Source organism: Chrysochloris asiatica, unplaced genomic scaffold (assembly GCF_000296735.1).
Source record: "Chrysochloris asiatica unplaced genomic scaffold, ChrAsi1.0 scaffold00010, whole genome shotgun sequence".
NCBI classification, from domain to species: domain Eukaryota; kingdom Metazoa; phylum Chordata; class Mammalia; order Afrosoricida; family Chrysochloridae; genus Chrysochloris; species Chrysochloris asiatica.
The window spans coordinates 29828403-29847573 of NW_006408528.1; the positions used below are offsets into that span (position 1 = coordinate 29828403).

Consider the following 19171-nt stretch of genomic DNA (forward strand, 5'->3'; position numbering starts at 1 on the left):
ATCCTTACAACTGTTGTTAAGTTTGAGCCCATTGTTGCTGTCACTGTGTCAACTCATCCATTTAGAGGTCTTCCTCTTTATTACTGAACCTCCACTTTATTAAGTGTAATAGGGAAATGTGGACCGAGAAGGGATCTGATGCTTGTTATGTATGCTAGGTAATTTTGCTGCATGATAAATTACCCCCACCACCACCAAAAAAAAAAAAGAATGTCTTAACACTAAAAACATTTAGTAGCTCCCAATTTCTATGGTTGATGACATATCTGGATTCTTTGCTTATGGTTTCACAAGTGCATTCACAGAGCAGGGCAGACTGTGCTCTTTTCTAGAACTCAGGAGTTTCTTCAAAGCTCACAGGGCTGTTGGCTAAATTCAAATCCTGGCTATTTTTGGATTGGATTCTTATCTTTTAGAGGCAACCTACAGTTCCCTGCCACATGAATGTCTTCACTGGCAGTTTGCTTCCTTGAGTTGCTCAGAACTGAGTCATTCCCTTCAGTATGTGAAAACTGGCTCTTATATTTGCATTAGGCAATTTGCATTGCTGTACAGGACCTCTTTCGCGCGTCCAAGAGCCAAGGTATCCATTTGCTGACTAAGGTGCACCTGACAGAACCATGGGATTTTCAATAACCTCATATGCATGTGAAAGTTGGACTATGAATAAAGAAGAAAGTATAAAAATTGATGTATTGCACTTAAGGTGTTTGAAAAGAATATTGAAAGTAACCATAGAGTGCCAGAAGAATAAACAAATCTGTGTTGAAAGAGTTACAGTCAGAATACCCCTTCAAAATAAGATGGCAGGACTTCATCTCTCATGCTTTGGACCTATAATAAGGAGGGACCAGTCCCCGGGAAAGGACATTGTGCTTAGTAAAGTGGAGGGTCAGAAGAAAAAAACAAGGAAGACCCCTAATGAGAGGGATTGGCACAGTGGCACAAGCAGTGGGCTCATATGTGACAGAAGATGTGAGGATGGTGTAGGACCAGGCTGTGCTTCATTCTGCTGTACAGAGGGTCACTATGATTGGACCTGACTGGACGGCACCTAACAACAAGTGCCTCCTTCTGGAGCTGAAGGAAGAGGAGAACCATTTCTTAACCAAGTAGACTGAGAATGACAGAGGTGTTATGCCTTTAAGTTGTCTCAGGATGTTGCTACCAAAATAAATGGGAGTGATTCTGGAAGTACAGATAGTCATTCCAAAAGGTATGATTATTATTTATGTTTTACACACAAGCAGACTGAAGCTGAAGGGGAAAAAAAGAAGAGTCTGCTTCATTGTAGCTCTAAAAGACGTGGTGCTTTCATTAAAGAAATAAAATCAATATCCCAACTGCAGAATAATACAAACGATTTATAGTTGTGAATAAATTCAAGGAACACCATTGTCACCATCCCTAGAAGGAAGACATTTGGTAAGTGTATTGTCATCTTCAAAGTGAAGGGTACAGAGATACTTTATGTAAACATAAGTAATTGGGAGTTTTATTGCCATTCTAGAATGCACATCTCTCAATGACTAGCATTTTAATGGGAACATGCATACTACTCACAAAACCATAAATTCTATGCTGTGAACTCTTGTCTATTAGGCTAATATATCTTTGAATCCATACTAGGACTTAGTGCTTGGCTCAGTGAAGCTTCTCAATAATTTCTTGTTGAATTAATTAGTGAAATTGAATAGAAGACAACCCACGTTTATATATTCTCTTAATAACAAATGATAGAGCCCAAGATTTTATCATTTAAAAGTTTTTCCTCAATAGGGAACTAAGGATATTTGCAAATATGTTCTAGAAAGGAAGGCTGTAAGTGTCTACCGTGCTTGCGTTGTGATAAAACCTATCCTATCAGCATCTCCTAGCTGAAGGAGCAGCCATGGTGGCTCATATGGACTTGTATCTCTTGTCTGAACTGTAGTTCTTTGAAATAGTATTTAACCTTTTGAAAAGTAATCTATCAACCAGGTGATCTATGATGTGCCATTAGTTCAGATTCTTAGTGACCCAGTTTAGCGTTTCTGAGGTGCAACTGATGGGTTTGAACTTCCGACCTGTGGTTATCAGTCCCGTGCTTATCCTACAGTGCCATACTAGTACGTCTCATGTGACCTAGACATAAATAAATTGAACCACATTAAATTTGTCTATTGGGAATTTCACTCTGAGACTGTGGAAAGGAGTCAGGTATTTTGTAACAAGAGCAGAAATGTCAGGTCACCCATAGAGGAGCCTTTAAAATAATGGAACTAGAGTTGGGATGTTTATTTCTGAGGCCCCAAGGACTTAGGATTCTGACCAACCATCTAAGCTCAATATCAGTGATGTGCAGCATTATGGTGTAACAATTATGTTACCATGTTTGACTCTGAGTGGCGTTGTAGGGTAATCACTGAACTGGCAACAGCAAGATTGGTAGTTCAAACCCACCAGCTGCTCTCAGAAACCTTATACAGGGTCAGGGTCCCAATGAGTTGGAATCAACTAAATGGCACAACAGCAACAGAGAAACACAAGCAAAATGATATAGTTTGGAATTTGCTTAATGTATGCATAAAGGGCTTTCACATGCTTCTTCTTCTTGTCAAGTTCCATTGAGTCAGTTCCAAATCATAGTGACCCTGTATAGAGTTCCCGAAGAGTGGCTACTGAGTTTGAACTGCCAACCTTGCAGTTCAAACTGACCTTGTAGGCCAGTGCATAAGATCAGAGAAAGAGTGAAGAGCATATAGATCAGGTCCCCATAGACTTAGAAAGTTGTAAAATAATGGTTGAGTTTATTTTTGGTAGCTCTAGAAGACAGACCCATCAATAAAAAAAAAAAAAAAAAAAGATCTATTTGCATTTGCATTCAGTTGAAAGACACATTTTCTAACCTTTTGCTCACATGTTACAGTAATTGTGAACTATAAAATTGTAGAGATCACATGAAATATTTAAATGGGATAATTAGAGTTTCTTCAGTATAAATAATATATCAGTTTCAGGTTTATGGAAACATTTGTGAACACAAAGAATTATTAGGGATGGACTTAAACATAAAACTTTTGAAAGTACCTACTTTACCATTTTTAGCATTCATAGTTTTATTTTAGAGAATCTTTGCAACCAGCAGTCTTTTTCTTATGCTTCTTTTTGGGACAATGGCTATACATAAAAGTCTCTACTTAATAAGATGCTCACTGCTATCATGTAGAATGGATGTTGTTGTTAGGTGCCATTGAGTGTGCTCCAACACATAATGACCTTGTACAGGGTTTCCAACACTGTAAATCTTAATGGAAGTAGAAAGCCTCTTCTTTCTCCTGCAGAGCAGCTCGTGGACTTGAACCACTGACTTTGTGGTTTGAAATCCAGTGCTTATCCTACAGAGCAACTGTATTCCCATTTTAGAATGGTTCATGATCGTTATAAGCTGCAGCATGGAAACATAAAACTGTGTGTGACTTCTTTAAAAAATAAGTATTGTTGTTGTTGGTAAGTGCCATAGAGTCAGTTCCAACCCATTGTGACCGTGTATCCGGGTTTGAACCACCGACTTTTCAGTTCAAACTGACCTTGCCGTCCAGGGCATTAACCCATGTTGAAAACAAAGCTTGTGTTACACCTTCCCCCTCCTGATTCTTTTCTCTTCCATTATTCCCATTGATTCATTCAGTTAATATTTGATGGGACCACACATGTTCATACGCAGATGCACTCAGGTCCTACAACAACTGTTACAATTTAGTGGCAATCAGATTAGGTTTCCTAGTATATTCCATTCCCCCTAGAAATTTCCACTGCTCATTGTGATGGATTCTTAATAGAAGTTGGGGAACATTTCCAACCATAGTCATCCAGTTTCATTTGTAGCATATTTCTGTACCACAACCCCAAAAGGTTTTTTGGCTTCCAGTCCTTACTTGTACTGCTAACTTTTCAAGAAAAAAAAAAAAATAGCCACTGTATTTTTTGTATTTTTTATTCCCTGGAATCAACTAGAGTTGATTATAATGAAGCTGCAAAGTGAAACAGAAAGTCAGAGAGTTTTAAATTATACCTAGAGCTTACACATTTTGATGGTTATTTGTTTTGAGTATGGTTTAAGAAGTGATTTTTAAGTTGCCGAGTGTAGTTTGATGGCTCTAAATTCATGTGCTATTACCTCGTAGCCCCAGAAGATTTCGGACTTGTTCTGGCAAAACCTTGGCATCTTTTCCTTTTGTGTAAACACAGTTTGTGTATTTTCATCGGCTTTAGTAGTTTTTGATTGTGTAGCTTACAACATGTTGATGCTGAGTTTATTTGTTATTAATAATTATTTTTTGAGTTTTCCAATGATGTTTACTCAGTAGAAACTGTACACATGAAATGGATTCTTTCATGTCAGAGAAACTTTAGCTTGTGGAACAGAAGGAAGCTAATGTGAGATTTGTGGTGGTGGTGTTAGGTTATGAATCTAAGTTATAAAAGTCTATACAATTCCATTCGAGTTAGCTTTTTAATTGATAATTTTCAAAATATATATATTTTTTAATGTTCTAGCATAGTGGTTACGGGTTCAAAACCTCTAGGTCAGCTGCTCAAAACTACCAGCTGTTCTGTGGGGAAAAGATGAGGCTTTCTGCTCCTGTAAGGATTTACAGCCTTGGAAACTGTGTACAGGGTCACTATGAGTCAGGATGACTCAATGGCACTTAAAAGCAAAACAAAAAACAACTATCTACTGATGTAATACATATTTTCAAATGATAAGTTCAGTTACATTAACATCCTTTAAAAAATTTGATGCTTATTATTCAGATCATAATTTTTAGTGAAAATATTTTTTATGAATACATTTTTATTAATCAGATAACTTGCTATTGGAGTTTAACCTCATATTGCTAAATTTTAACTAGTTTATTTTAAACTTTTCATGTGATGGTTAGTGTGGTATCTTTTTATGCCTACAAAATTCTTTTGTCTCTAAAGTAAATTATTATTATAAATTTTTACATAGATAGCATTTTGCTATATAAGGGGGCTTCAAAAGATGATATGCCCTGTAAACTTTCACTCAATCCACTATAAAAACCTTGAATAAAAAAAAAATTCATGGAAAATGAAATAAAAGGATAGTGGAATAGTTCCACAAACTCTTTGAAGCCTCCTCATATGTATTAAACTTATTTTGATTATCTCTAGTTTTGGTACTCTTTAACTGGGAACCACAAGGTCAGTGGTGCAAACTCACCAGCCACTCCTTGTAAACCCTATTCATGGTCACTATGAGTTAGAACTGACTTGGCGGTACTTAACAACAACAATAGCAATTGGGAAATGTGAGCAATTTTTTGTTTCCTTTAATTTCACTCTTCCTCATACATTTTAAGAATATCTAAGTGGCACTGGAAGCAGCAGTCAAGAAACAAACGATGTATTGCATTAGGCAAACCTGCTGCACAAGACCTTTTAAAGTGTTGAAGAGCAAAGATGTCAGCTTGAAGACTAAGGTGCACCTGACCCAAGCCATGGTGTTTTCAATAACCTCATATGCATGTGAAAGCTGGACAATGAATAAGAAAGACTGTAGAAAAATTAATGCTCTTGAGTTATGGTGTTGGAGGAGAATATTGAAAGTGCCATGGGCTGCCAAAAGAACCATTAGCTATGTTTTGGAAGAAGTACAGCCAGAATGCTCCTTGGAGGCCAAGATGGCCAAACTTCGTCTCTCATACTTTGGGCATATTGTCAGGAGGGACCAGTCGTTGGAGAAGGATATCATGTTTGGTAAGGTGGAGGGTCAGAGAAAAAGAGGAAGACCCCCAGTGAGATGGATTGGGCAAGTGGCAGCATCGATGGACTCAAGCGTGGCAACAATAGTGAGGTTGGCCCAGGATTCAACTGTGTTTCATTCTGCTGTGCATAAGGTTGCTATGGGTTGGTACTGACTCGATGGCACCTAACAACAACAAGTGTCACTGGGGAGTAGGTGCTGGGTTAACAAACATGAGGTTGGCAGTTCAGACCCACCAGCCACTCTGCAGGATGAGACTACCTGCTTCCTCATGATCTGAAGCCTCAGAAACCCTATGGTGGTTATGTGCCATGGAGTCGGTTCCAAGGCATAGCGACCCTGTACAGGGTTTATGAGGCTGTGAATCTTTACAGGAACAGAAAGCCTCATATTTCTCCCAAGGAACAGCTGGTAGTTTCAAACCTCTGACCTTAAGGTTCACAGCCCAATTAGTAACCTTATATAGAGTCACAATTGACTTAGTAGAAGTTGGTTTGGTTTGGGGGGTAAAATAATAGATTGCCAGATGATAATGAAAATGGAAGTATTCCCTTGAATAGCTGTCCATATCTAATATAAAATAAAAGTTTCATTTCATCTTTAATTTTTTTCAATCCTGAGCAAAATATTTTATAGTGTATGTGGCACTGTAGAATAAGCACTGACTGCTCACTGCAAGGCCAGTGGTTCAAACCCACTGCTTCGTGGAAACCTTTTCAGGGTTACTGTGAGCTGAAACTGACTCGAGGTCATTTAACAGCAACAAAACTCTGTACAGCTATAGGTCAGATGCCACTTTTCAATACTAGTAATATATAGTATAATTATAGATTGTAACTTTCTTTCAATAATTAAATCATAATGTCTCTGTGTTAAAAGTATTTGTAACACTTTGTACTTTTGTATTATGGAAGTAAGTAATGTTTTTATAGTTCAAATTACAATGTAAATCATTAGCTATTTATTACAGTTCAAGAATCTTGCTTGCTCCAGAAAAGTCTTACTAGTCTTTAGAGCTTCTGACTTCACAAGAATTTTGAACATTTTTTTTCTTTTCTCATACTTACATCAACACTAAATATGTGCCAAACATAAACTGTTCATTTTAGTGCCTTTATAATTTGTATACATTCTCAATTTAAGTATAAGAGATTTGGAATAAATTCCGTTTATTGCAAATGGCAGTAGTTCAATCTGTAACTTCTTGATGACAAGTAAATACATACATACTATTTATAAACCTGTTGTCTTTTGTCTAAATGGCTCTACTTCAAAAAAATATATTTTAACACCTTATTGGTTCTTTGTTTTAGATCGGGGTACTGTGCAGAAGGTGGTTGTTCTTCCTACTAACAACTCTGCCAGTGGTGAACTCATTCTGGAAGAACTGGAAGTTTTCAAGGTTTGAACATATTTTATATTAATTTGTTTAATCTTACAGCCACTGGCGAGGACAATTGATAAAAGATTAAATAAATGAATGCTATCTATTTTTTGTTTTCACAATGATGGGGTTTATTAAGTAAGTAATAGGTTACAATTCAGGATTAGAAGTGACTCAGGATATAATTTTGATCAGTACAGCCTCTTCTCAACAGTGTCCACAGGCATGCCTCTCCTTGGCACTCAGCCCCTTGACTCCATGGCCCCTTGGCCTCTACTTTGCTCAGGTAAATTACAAAACTCTTTGGGCTCTTCCAGTAAGTGCACACAGGTACTCCACACTTCCAGTAATCCTTGATTTAAAGGCGCTTGTAGCATAGTGGTTACGAATCGGGCTGTGATTCGCAAGGTCAGCAGTTCGAAACTACCAGCTGTTCCACTGGAGAAAGATGAGGCTTTCTGCTCCTGTGAAGATTTACAGCCTCAAAAACCCTGTATAAGGTCGCTGTGAGTCAGAACCGACTCCACGGCACATAGCAACAACAGCTCATCTCTTGGCAAATTTAGCAAGTTGCCTGGGGCCTCCCTTCCATTAACAAGCCTGTTGCCCAAAGGCACTCAGCTTTCTCACTCCATGAACCAGGAATCCCACCATACTCTTCTGCCTGGTCTCTTTGTTCTGCTGCCTCTGAGGCCTGTCTTTTCTCTCCTGCAGCTTCTTGCTTTCTCTGATGTCACAGCTCTGTGTTCTGGATAAAGAAAGTTCTCAGACCAAAGGACATGATGTTATTACATTATTAAGGGTAGGAAACACAGATCAAGTAAGAAATATGGACACATATTTTTAAGAGTTATTTTTTTTGGTAACCATTCAAGCTATTGTAGCATCAGAGGATTAGTGTTTTTCAGCCATCATCACAACTTAAAGAAATGTTTTTTAACTTGAAGAATTTGGGTCATAATTATTTTTTAAAATATGAATTCTTGTGGTCAAGGTCTGGAAGACATAGCCATGAAAGGACTTTTATCATTTGCTTCACAAGCCACTGAAACCCAAATACTTTCACATAATTGATTGTTAGATAAGCTTTCTCATATTTTTTTTAGCCATGGATTTAAAGAAAAACTACTTTGTTTTATTGCTATCAATTCAAATGTCACTGTACTTAAATAAGACAAATATCCTCTCTCTACCACTCAGAACTTCATGTTCTATCTGAACTTGAGGTTCATAGTACTAATCTATCTAATGAATTTGAGTTAAAAACAAAAAGAAAAAAACCCAACAAAACAAAACACACACAACAAAAAGGCAGTTTGGCCGTCTTTTCTTCATGTGTCTGTGAGTGGATAGGGGGCATTTGTGGTATTGAGCCATACCCTTCTCTCTTTATAGTGCTGGTCACTACTGGTCAGTTAGTTCCTGTTATCAGAATATGGAAACATCCAGTTAAACAATCACATGAGCTGATTGTGTTGATTAAAAAAAAAACAAACTTTGGCATAGAAGCATTCTTGCTGCAGGCTACTCCTTTCAAGTAAACCAGTTAAGAAGCAATGAACCAAGAAGGATGAAAAATGAGAGTCAGTGTAGGACTGAGTGAAAATAGCACTTTAAAACTCCCAAAAGTTCTCTATTATTAGTGCAAAGTGTCTTTACTTTAGTTGCATGGACTCAGAATAAATTGACTCATTAATTTCCATGGTCACAAAAATATTGAATTTATGATCATATAAATGACAAAGATGCAATGCTATTAGATAATACTAATACATTTTACATGTGCATAAATATAAAAAGGAATCAAATCAAATAGAAAATCTGAGGAACCCTGGAAAATTTCCCACTATATTATTTGAAATGTGTAATTCTTAATGCTAGGCTCTCATGTAGCACTATAGGATAAGTACTTGACTGCTAACCACAAGGTTGGTGGTTCAAGTCCACCAGCAGATCCTTGGAAACCCTATATAAGGTCACTATGAGTCAGAACTGACTTGATGACAAAGGACGACAATGACAATTGTAGGCTCTGGTATATGATCCTTTTGCCATTCGTGTATTAAAAGCTTACCCACTAAAGCCTGTTCAAGTGCTCTTACCATGCTTTGTTTTTATAGACATTGACTAGGTCACTAGATAAATCAAAATCACATTATGTATAAGGTTTCTTTTACTTTGTCACATTCAGTTCAGAAGGGATAACTGACCAGTAAAAATAACGTAAAGTGTTCTGGTGTTTTCTTATGATAACAAGCCTGTCATATTGCAGCACTTCATTTTTAATACTGAAATATCTTTCTTTGATAATCAGAAAATATTATTAATTAAGTGAGTTTGATAGAAACCCAAACATGCATGTTATGGGAAGGTTTTAAAGAAAAGTGAGTTACTCTGAATGTGTGTTAACTACTTACAGTCTGTTGTATGAGTAGTGTCAGTGTTATCAACACAAAGAATAAAGTAGAAAAATAAGAGACAGTGTAAATGAATGTTGGGGACAGCAGCCCAAGAGAGACTGAAAAAGTTTTGACTTTCTTATTGATGCGTGTGCCAGTGATTGATACGACTAAGTCACGAGACACACTTACCGAATGCAGTAACTGTCTTCAGCATAGTGTTTGTCACATTTTCTGAGGTGAGGTAAAAATAATTGGGTGTGTGTGATATACAGTGACGGGCATGTGAAAAAATAACACATTTAAATGGAAACAATTCCTTAGCAGAGGGTCACACTGATATACCAGAGGAAAATCAATGTAACTTTCAAATACCAGACACTTCATTTTCATAAAGCGAGGAAACACAGTATCTTCTTTTAAACCTCTGTTCATGTTATTTTTCTAAAAGAAGCAAACTTGAATTGTAGGTACAAATATTAGAGGTTGTCTAAGTAGATACAAGTTATTTATGTATTTAAGGGATGGAAAAAAATTGTTACAATTAAGTATTAAAAATATTCCTACTTTCTCTTTAAAATTATTGTAAGTACATGCAACACCAGAGAGAAAAATATAATTTTGAGTACAATTAATTTTGAGAGTTTTCTCACTCAATTTATTAAATATATCTTAATGAATCTTCAGTAGAAAATCTGTGAAGTCTAATTTTTTTATTGTTAATATGAACTAATAATGTCTAAGAAGTAACGTTATGAATGGAATGATTTTCACAAAGGATTATAATTTCAGAAAAACCTCAGGTGCTTTCAATAATTCTCATTTATAAAAAGGAGACATTTTATAGCAATATAGTTTTTTTGTCTCCAACAAAGAGAATTAATACACATGATTCATGCTAATGTCTTTTCAAAGCAGCATTTACAAACTGAACAATAGTCTCTTATTCAAAGTGCCTGTGGTAGTGATGATGGTGGTTGTGTGAACCCTGTATAGCGTTTCTGAGACTAAATCTTTATAGGAGCAGAAAGTCACATCTTTCTCCCATGGAGCAACTGGTAGATTCTAACTGTTGACCTTGCAATTAGCAGCCCAATCCATAATCATAATGCCACCAAAGCAGTAGAGGACTATGGTGGAGAACCATTCCACAGCCTTTCCAGTATCTAAGTCCACTCCTAGGTTATTGATTAAAATCAATATTCTAAGAAACACATTTTTCAAGTACCTATTCTCTACTTTTCTTATTATTGTCTCCTTGCTCTTCATCTAATGTTCCTCCGTCCTTAGTTGCCATACATCACTACAACAGCTTAGAAGTAACTAAATAATTAAGGTCAACATCAACATAAGAGCACAAACATGATTGAGTTGGAAGAGTGCTTTCATATTTGGGTATGGAGTATATGAAGAGAAGGGAAGAAGATGAAGAAGAAAGAAGTTATTTCATGAAGACATTAAGGTTTGCCTACTATTGATCCTGTAGCTCCGAGTGAATGATTATCCAACTAGGTCAAAGAAGAAGACATTATCCTTTGACAATAACCTGGAAATAACCTGGGCCCTGGTGTGGCGCTGTGGGTTAATGCGCCAGACTGCTAAGCCATTGGAACTGCGAGATTGGCGGTTCAAGCTCACCAGCTGCTCCTCGGAAACCCTATACAGGGTCGCTATGGGTCGTAACCAACTCAACAGCACTTCACAACAACAACAACAGTATATGAAATAGCTTTAGTCAACTGGCCTAGGCAGCACTCCAAAACATGGTAAGAATAGCTCTTTGTTCCTCTGTCCAGAAATTCGGGGAAGCTAAAGAGGTGAACAAATAAAAATATAGAAATGTGACAATTATCAATCCCTTCATCTTCACCAGAAGTGATGTATTAGGAAGTATATACCAATGTTGCTTTACTTGTAGTAAAGATTGGAAATCTGAACGTACCATTTTAGAAAGTGTGACAGATACCAGCATTATGAGGGAAGATATGGTCTTATTTGACAAATATGCCTGATAAAGATGTTACCAGCTGAGTCTTAGCATACTGTTTACCCTCGCTTTTATAGTAGGTAGGATTCTATTCCAATACCTGGAAAAAATATATCAGGACATATCACATTAGTTAGTTGAAGACCCTGGTCTTGAGAAATGAAAGTAAGTTGAAGTATTTAAAAGGGAAAAATGCTTAGTTCCTCAGAATATTTCTTCTCAAATTTTCATTTTCTTTAATGTCTTGGTAATCCCCTTAACTCAGGGCTGACTAGTCAATGTTGACTCATAGTGACCCTATAATGATGGTGATCTGCTGCCAAGCGGCTCTGGATTCATAGCAACCGTGTATAGAGTTTCCGAGGCTGCCAATCTTTACAGGAGCAGAAAGCTATAACTTTGTCTTGCCAAGTGACTGGTAGATTCTAACTGAATGCATAACCACTACACAACAGAGCTCCTTGTGACAGAGTAAAACTCTGACCCTATGAGACAAAATGGAGAGCATGGTTGCTCTGTAGAATAAGCACTGGACTGTCTTTCAAACAAGGTCAGCAATTCAAGCCCACTGGGCACTCCATGGGAGAAAGATGAGGCTTTCTGCTCCTGCAAAAATATATAGTCTTGGAAAAAGGGTTGCTATGAGTCAGAACCGACTCAACAGCACATAGTAATAATAATAACAATAGGACAGAATAGGGCTTCCAAGGAAATAAATCTTTATGGAAGCAGATTGCCACGTCATTCTCCTGTGGAGCAGCTAGCAGGTTCATACCATTGACCTTTCAGTTAGCAACTGAGTTCTTCACCACTGTGCTTCATATATTATGATTGGTGTTATTGTTAAGTGCCATCGAGTGATTCTGATTCGTAAAGCAACCCTGTATAGTGTTTCCGAGGAACAATTGGTAGGTTTGAACTGCCAATCTTTAGGTCCAGAACTTATCCTATAGTGCCACAGCAGAACTCCTCATACATTGATGTTATTGTTGTTCAGTGCTGTCTCATTGGTTCAGACTCTGTATAGGTCACTATATGGTGACCCTGTATAGGGTTTGTGAGTAGCGGCTGGTAAGTTTGAACCACCAACCTTGCAGTTCAAACCATCCTTGAAGTCCAGTTTGCTATCCATGTGCTATAATTGCTAGTTTACTTTAGGCTTTATCTGTACAACAAATCCATCCTTAGTTACAACAAGAGAAATACATTGTGCAGAAGTGTATTGCTGAACTTTGAACGTATGGGTGCATGATAATCCCTGAATATTAATAGAAAACCAGAAGCCTTTTAGAATGTTAAATCCTTTTAATGATCATTTGAGTACTGACATGGTTTTTTTTTAATGTTTCAGAATTATGCTCCCATAACAACCATGAAAATATCATCAAAAAAGGTAAAAAAAAAAAAAAAAACTACTCCATTTCTATTTTCTTTATAGATTATGATGTTTTGCTATTTAGAAGGTGCATTTTATAATTGCCGAAGATTTAGTTTCAAGATTTGCCAAGTAAACTTGTTTAAGGTACTTGTAGGCCACAAAAAATTGCTTTAATTGTGATGTAGAATTTTCCACCTATTAGTAGAAGACTAAAAAGGTTTGTTTTTTTTTTTAAATTCATCCGTACAGAACATATAAACAGCAAGATCATCCAACATTTTGTATATTCTATATTCTCAAATATTGCAGTATGTGAAGCCAAGCAAAAGAGAAATAATCTTTCTAAGGAAAGCATTTGGCATAATGTTTGGGCTACTATAACATCACAAACATTCTCAGGAGCCTGGAATGAATAACCTCTCTTCTTTTTTTATTTCCTTCTACTGTCACATGTTTGAAATGTGTGGTGCATTACTTTATGCTTATTTTTAAGGAAATACTATTTCCAGAGATTATACATACCATTTTTTAAAAACCCTGGATGTCTCAAATATAAGTGCTGTGTTTAGAATTTGATGACTAAAAGTTTGACTATGATTATCAGAAATGCTTAATCCTCTAGTGTGTTGCTGCACATGCAAATATGCAATTGCAAAAGGGAAATCTCCAGTTTCAATCTCTGCAAAATATGTATCTCTTCAGTACCCAAAGGTATGATTTCTAAAACAAGAGATTTTAAGAGTTAGAGTAGTGTAGCCAAAATGCAGTAGGCTTCAGAATGGGACTGACATGTTATTGAACCCCAGCTTGGCCATAAATTAGAGACACATCATTAACCTTCCCTGACCTGAGTTTCTGCATCTGTGAGACAACGCATTTCTCACAAACAAGTTAATTTATATAAATTGCCTAGAATAAAGTGAGTTCTCAATAAATGTTATCTGGGAGAGCCCGGAACTTATTTTTCTTGGAAAACAGAATAAAGGTTTTATGGTTAGCTCCACAGATTACATAATTTTAGTGCTGTTCACCATATTTGGTCTGTTACAGTCAAAGAACTATTTCATAGTCAGACTTGTCCTCTTTTTACATGGCAAATTTTTTTGAAGAAAAATAAATGCATTACAAAGGAGTTAAAGATCTCATCTGTAAAAACGTTTGTATGCTGCATGACAAACATTTTTCCAAGTAACAAGAAGCCATTTGTAATTTTGCCTAATGTCCTGGGGAGTTGATCCCAAGTCAGAATTGACTTTGAAGTCAGCAGGGAAGCCCTTTGTTTAAAGTGGTTTGATGAAAATAGAAAGTATCAGAGCAAAATTCAACATGAACACAAAGCCATTTGTGTGTATTAGTTCTGCATGCAATGACAAGTTTCAAATTATTTGTAGTTCACAGTCCACTTTGCAATATTATAACATACAACACACACATCCATACATGGGAGTAACTGAGAATTAAATCTGTCTCACCAGCAGCATCTTACATTGTACATAATTATATTTTTGTTGCTAAGTCAATTACTTCAAGGTAGGGGTAATTATTTGATTTTTTATAAATCTTTGCACAACTGCATTATTTTTTCCAGTATGAGAGAACTCACAAATTCTATATAAAAATTTTATGAATATTTAAATGCCATGAATTTAGTATATTTACAAGTACTCAAACATCATTGTTAATTTTATGCTCCATTATTCTGCTTTAATTTATCCTTTGCCTTCATGTAGCAGAAAACAGTTGGATTAATGAGATCATTTGTAGAATGAAACCAAATGCATCTTTTTCTCAAATAAACTTTCCTTAAAATATTTTAATCATCTGTTTATCCTGTTATACTATTTATTAATTTACTCAATAAGCATTTACTTTAAACCTTCCTAGAGAGATGGTTATTGTCATAATACAAAGATATTTTCTCATACTTTCAATTATTTTCAGGAAATTGTCTAAAAAAATTCATTGATTTGAATAAAATTAATATTTTGCATTATATGGGATAAAAAGATATGTAATCCAAATGATTAATTGGATTTGAAAATGTGCAGATTGATAGTCTGTTCATGGATAATTTACCATTAATTAAAATTCATTGAGAACTTCCTACGAGTCAAGAACTGCCCTAAGCATTTTATATGGCATTAACCCTTACAACATTTGGTGTTCTACAACTCTTTTGGATAGGAACAGCATTATTCCAATTTTACCAATGAGGAAGAAATTATTTAAAAGATTACATAGAAAATTAGTTACAGAGATGGGATTTAAAGTCATTAAGCCTGTCTGTAAATTATATATTTTTTTATGTATTGTTGTTAAGTGAGTCAGTTCTGACTTATAGCTTGAACCACCGACCTTGTAGTTCAAAATGACCTTGAAATCCAGTGAATTAACCCACAGTGCCACACTAGTATATATGTATTACTCATGGAAGCAGCAGTCAAGAAACCAAACAATGTATTCCATTAGGCAAATCTGCTACACAAGACCTTTTTAAAATTTTGAAGAGCAAAGATGTCAGCTTGAGGACTAAGGTGTGTCTGACCCAAGCCCTGGTATTTTCAATAACCTCACATGCATTCGAAAGCTGGACAGTGAATAAGGAAGACCATAGAATAATTGATGCTTTTGAGTTATGGTATTGGAGGAGAATATCGACTGTGTCATGGGCTGCCAAAAGAACCAATATATTTATGTTGGAAGAAGTGCAACCAGAGTGCTCCTTGGAGGCCAGGATGGCAAAACTTTGTCTCTCATACTTCAGACATATTGTCAGGAGGGACCAGTCGCTGGAGAAGGATATCGTGTTTGGTAGGGTGGCAGGTCAGAGAAAAAGAGGGAGACCCCCAACGAGATGGATTAGCACTATGGCAGCATCAATGGGCTCAAGCATGGCAACGATAGTGAGGTTGGCCCAGGATCAGGCAGTGCATCGTTCTCTTGTGCATAAGGTTGCTATGAGTTGGTACCGACTCATTGGCACTTAACGATAACGAAATATATACATATGTGTGTATATATATATATGTTGTTGTTAAGTGCCGTCGAGTCGGTTCTGACCCATAGCAATCCTGTATAGGGTTTGTGAGAAGCAGCTGGTGAGCTTGAACCACCAACCTTGCAGTTCAAACTGCTTTGCAGTCTGGCACATTAACCCACAGTGCCACACCAGGACTCCATATATATATATGGAGCTCTGGTAGTGTAGTGGTTTCTAGTCAGGCTGCTAACCTCAAGGTCAGCAGTTCGAAACAACCAGGCATTCCATGGGAGAAAGATGAGGCTTTCTGCTCCCATAAAGATGTATAGTCTCGAAACCCTATACAGGGTCACTATGAGTCGAAACCAACTGCATCGCACACCACCACCACCACCATATGCGCATGTGCTTGAGTGCATCTATTCAACTTTCAGTTGTTGTTGTCAAGTGCCATTAAATTCATTCTGACCCATAGTAACCCTGTATAGGATTTCCAAGGAGTGATCTTTAAACATCCACCTTGAGGTTCAAACCTACTTTGCAGTCCAGCACATTAACATACAGTGCCATACCAGGACTCCTTTCAACTTGAAGTTGCAAATGAACCAGCTTGGAGATTCAGTACTAACATGGATTATGTAATATCAGTTCTTTGAAAAATGAGAAATCTTTACTGGAAACTCATTCCTTTAATTCTTGAGAACCATTGTATACACAGGTAAAGGATCTAGAGCAGTATCATAAGCTCTTGACATCCTAGAGCTTACAGTAAAATGAAGGTATCTGAAATCTCTAATCATGACAACATTTGGGTAATGAATATATTTTAAATCCTGCTGAAATTTTAAGTTATACCTCAATGTGGAGTCCTGGTAGTGTAGTGGGTTACGATCTGGGCTGCTATATGCAGGGTCAGCAGTTTGAATCTACCAACCGCTCTGTAAGAGAAAGATGGTGTTTTCTGATCCTGTAAAGATTTATAGCCTTGGAAGCCCTATATGAAAGACCCTTCCAGAGGGTTGCTATGGAGGAAATTTGAAATTTTTATTAATAAAAACTTCTGGGTGATGAATATTTTGAATCCTACAAAGATTTAAAGTCATAGCATAGTGGTTATGAATCGGGCTGTGCACCGCAAGGTCAGCAGTTTTAAACTACCAACTGTTTGGCAGGAGAAAGATGAGGCTTTCTACTCCCATAAAGATTTACAGCCTCGGAAACCCTGTTCAGAGTCGCTATGAGTCAGAACCAACTCCATGGCACATAACAACAACAACAACATAAATATCATATGTTATTTTCTAAATAATATCAAAACATTTTTCAAGAATAATATGTCAAAAAATGATGTTTGCACAACCTTGGAACTACAGGGCTCAGAAATACAGAGATTGACCCATGATTGGAATGGGGAAAAGGTGGGAATAATGTTAAGATGCTCGGCAGTCTTTTGAATCTTGGTTTTCCTTGCATTATAATATAAAATAGACACCGGAGGGGGAGAGAAAGGAATAGTCAGAAACTTCACCATAGAAAGCTTGTAAGTTCGTCTTCTGCCTATAACTGATTGGAATACCTAACATGGAGCTATAAAGTGCCCAGGGAAGGAGGCTTCCTGCGGAACCTTTGCAATACATAAGACTATAGGTAGAAGCCTGAACCACATCCAGATCTCCAGAGATGGGAAATTCCCTCTTGAAAGGACGAGCAAACCAGCCTGGAGTGGCTAGAAGAACAGAAGATACTTCTTGAAAGAAAGACCTACAGGAAAAATACAAAACAATAGAGGCATATGGACTGTTACTACAAGAACAAACAAATTGCTTGCCCAAGAAACATCAAGGCAAGTGGTCGGGTCCCCTTAATGCAAACCCCCTTCCAAGACTAAGACTCAATGGAAATACACGCTCTGATTGGTGACCACACGCATCGCCAATAGGGGGAAGTGGGGTAAAAGCAGCAATGAAGCGGCAAGCTAAGCCCTACAATGTTTGGTGGGCTTCTGTGGACCCAGATGGGGACCTGGTTGGCCAACAGTGTAGGGAAACCTGGGGACTCTTGGGCCCAGAGTCAGCGGCATGGCCACAGAGGACTAGAGTGGAGAGTGAAGCAACCAGCTGATACGAAGAGAGGGCATACGCACAAGAACACCCACACTTGCAGATGGTACCCACGTGACCTGGCCCAGATGAATGGATGACCAGAACTCAACCAGGAGAAGAAAGAAGAGGGGAAAAAAAAGAGTGATCAGATACAATTTGATGAATTTGACCTACACCTATGGATGCAGTAACTCAAAAGAGGAAACAAATCCTTACAGCAAGAAACATTCCCACCCCCTCCACACACCGAGTAGACAGAGATGGGCAACTTGGACATTGGATACCCAAATTGGGCGGGGTGGGGGGACTACAAAGGCAAGAAGTGACTGGCTTACAGGCTTTCAAGAGGGAACCTAGAGCTAGGGGGCATGGAGGAAGGCAGAATCTCCAGTGAGTACTATCCAGTCTGTCTAGGCAGAGCTGATGAAATGAAATGCAGAAGGGTCACTTGTGATACAATAGTGAATAATTGTTATCAGGACTGATTGTGAGGGTTGGAAATGTGAAGGTAGACGTTTTGTAGCAAGGAAGGGAGTGATTAACTCTCCAGTCTAGGAGTGGAGGTCTCTAGGACCATCAATGGAGAAGAGCCGAGAGCAGGACCCTACCCAGAGAAGCAGCGAGGCCTGAGATAGAGGCAGAGACGATGATGTGGAGTGATGAAGCGGCTGGGGACTTTGGATCCAGAAAGGGAAAGGGACTGTGTGCTGAAGAATGGGGCAGGGGAGTATAGGGGGCAGGTTTATAGGGTATATACCCTTTGGTCAGTTGATGATGCATGGAGGGGATTGGAACCATGGCAGTGAAACAATATACAGTGGAATGAATGTAAAACTAAAGTTCTCTCTCATGTAAAATATAATTCACAATAAACATGAAAAAAAAAAAAAAAAGAATTGCAGAAAATTAAAAAAAATAAAAAGAATATGTCACTTCAAAGACATGTGACAAAAAAGTGCTTTGATTTTGTCTAGCACTTAATATCAATTATTTTTATTTAACTTAAAATGTTCTTTATTTGTTGTTGTTAAGTTGCTGTTGAGTTGATTGATTCGAACTCTTGACGATGTGTGCAGAGTAGAACTTCTCCTTAAGGTTTTCAAGGTTGTAACATTTAGGAGGCAGATTGACAGGTTAGTTTCCAGGGCACCTATGGGTCAGTTTGAAC

General features: G+C 37.4%; 1 protein-coding gene across 1 annotated transcript in view; it reads left to right on the forward strand.

Moving 5' to 3' along the window:
• The window catches only part of SEMA3C (sema domain, immunoglobulin domain (Ig), short basic domain, secreted, (semaphorin) 3C), a 210478-nt gene that overhangs the window by 180930 nt on the left and 10377 nt on the right, over nucleotides 1-19171 (forward strand). The window contains exons 12-13 of the mRNA XM_006834345.1: nucleotides 7087-7175; nucleotides 12895-12936. Of these exons, the coding sequence (XP_006834408.1) occupies nucleotides 7087-7175; nucleotides 12895-12936 (131 nt within the window). The remainder of the gene's footprint in view (nucleotides 1-7086; nucleotides 7176-12894; nucleotides 12937-19171) is intronic.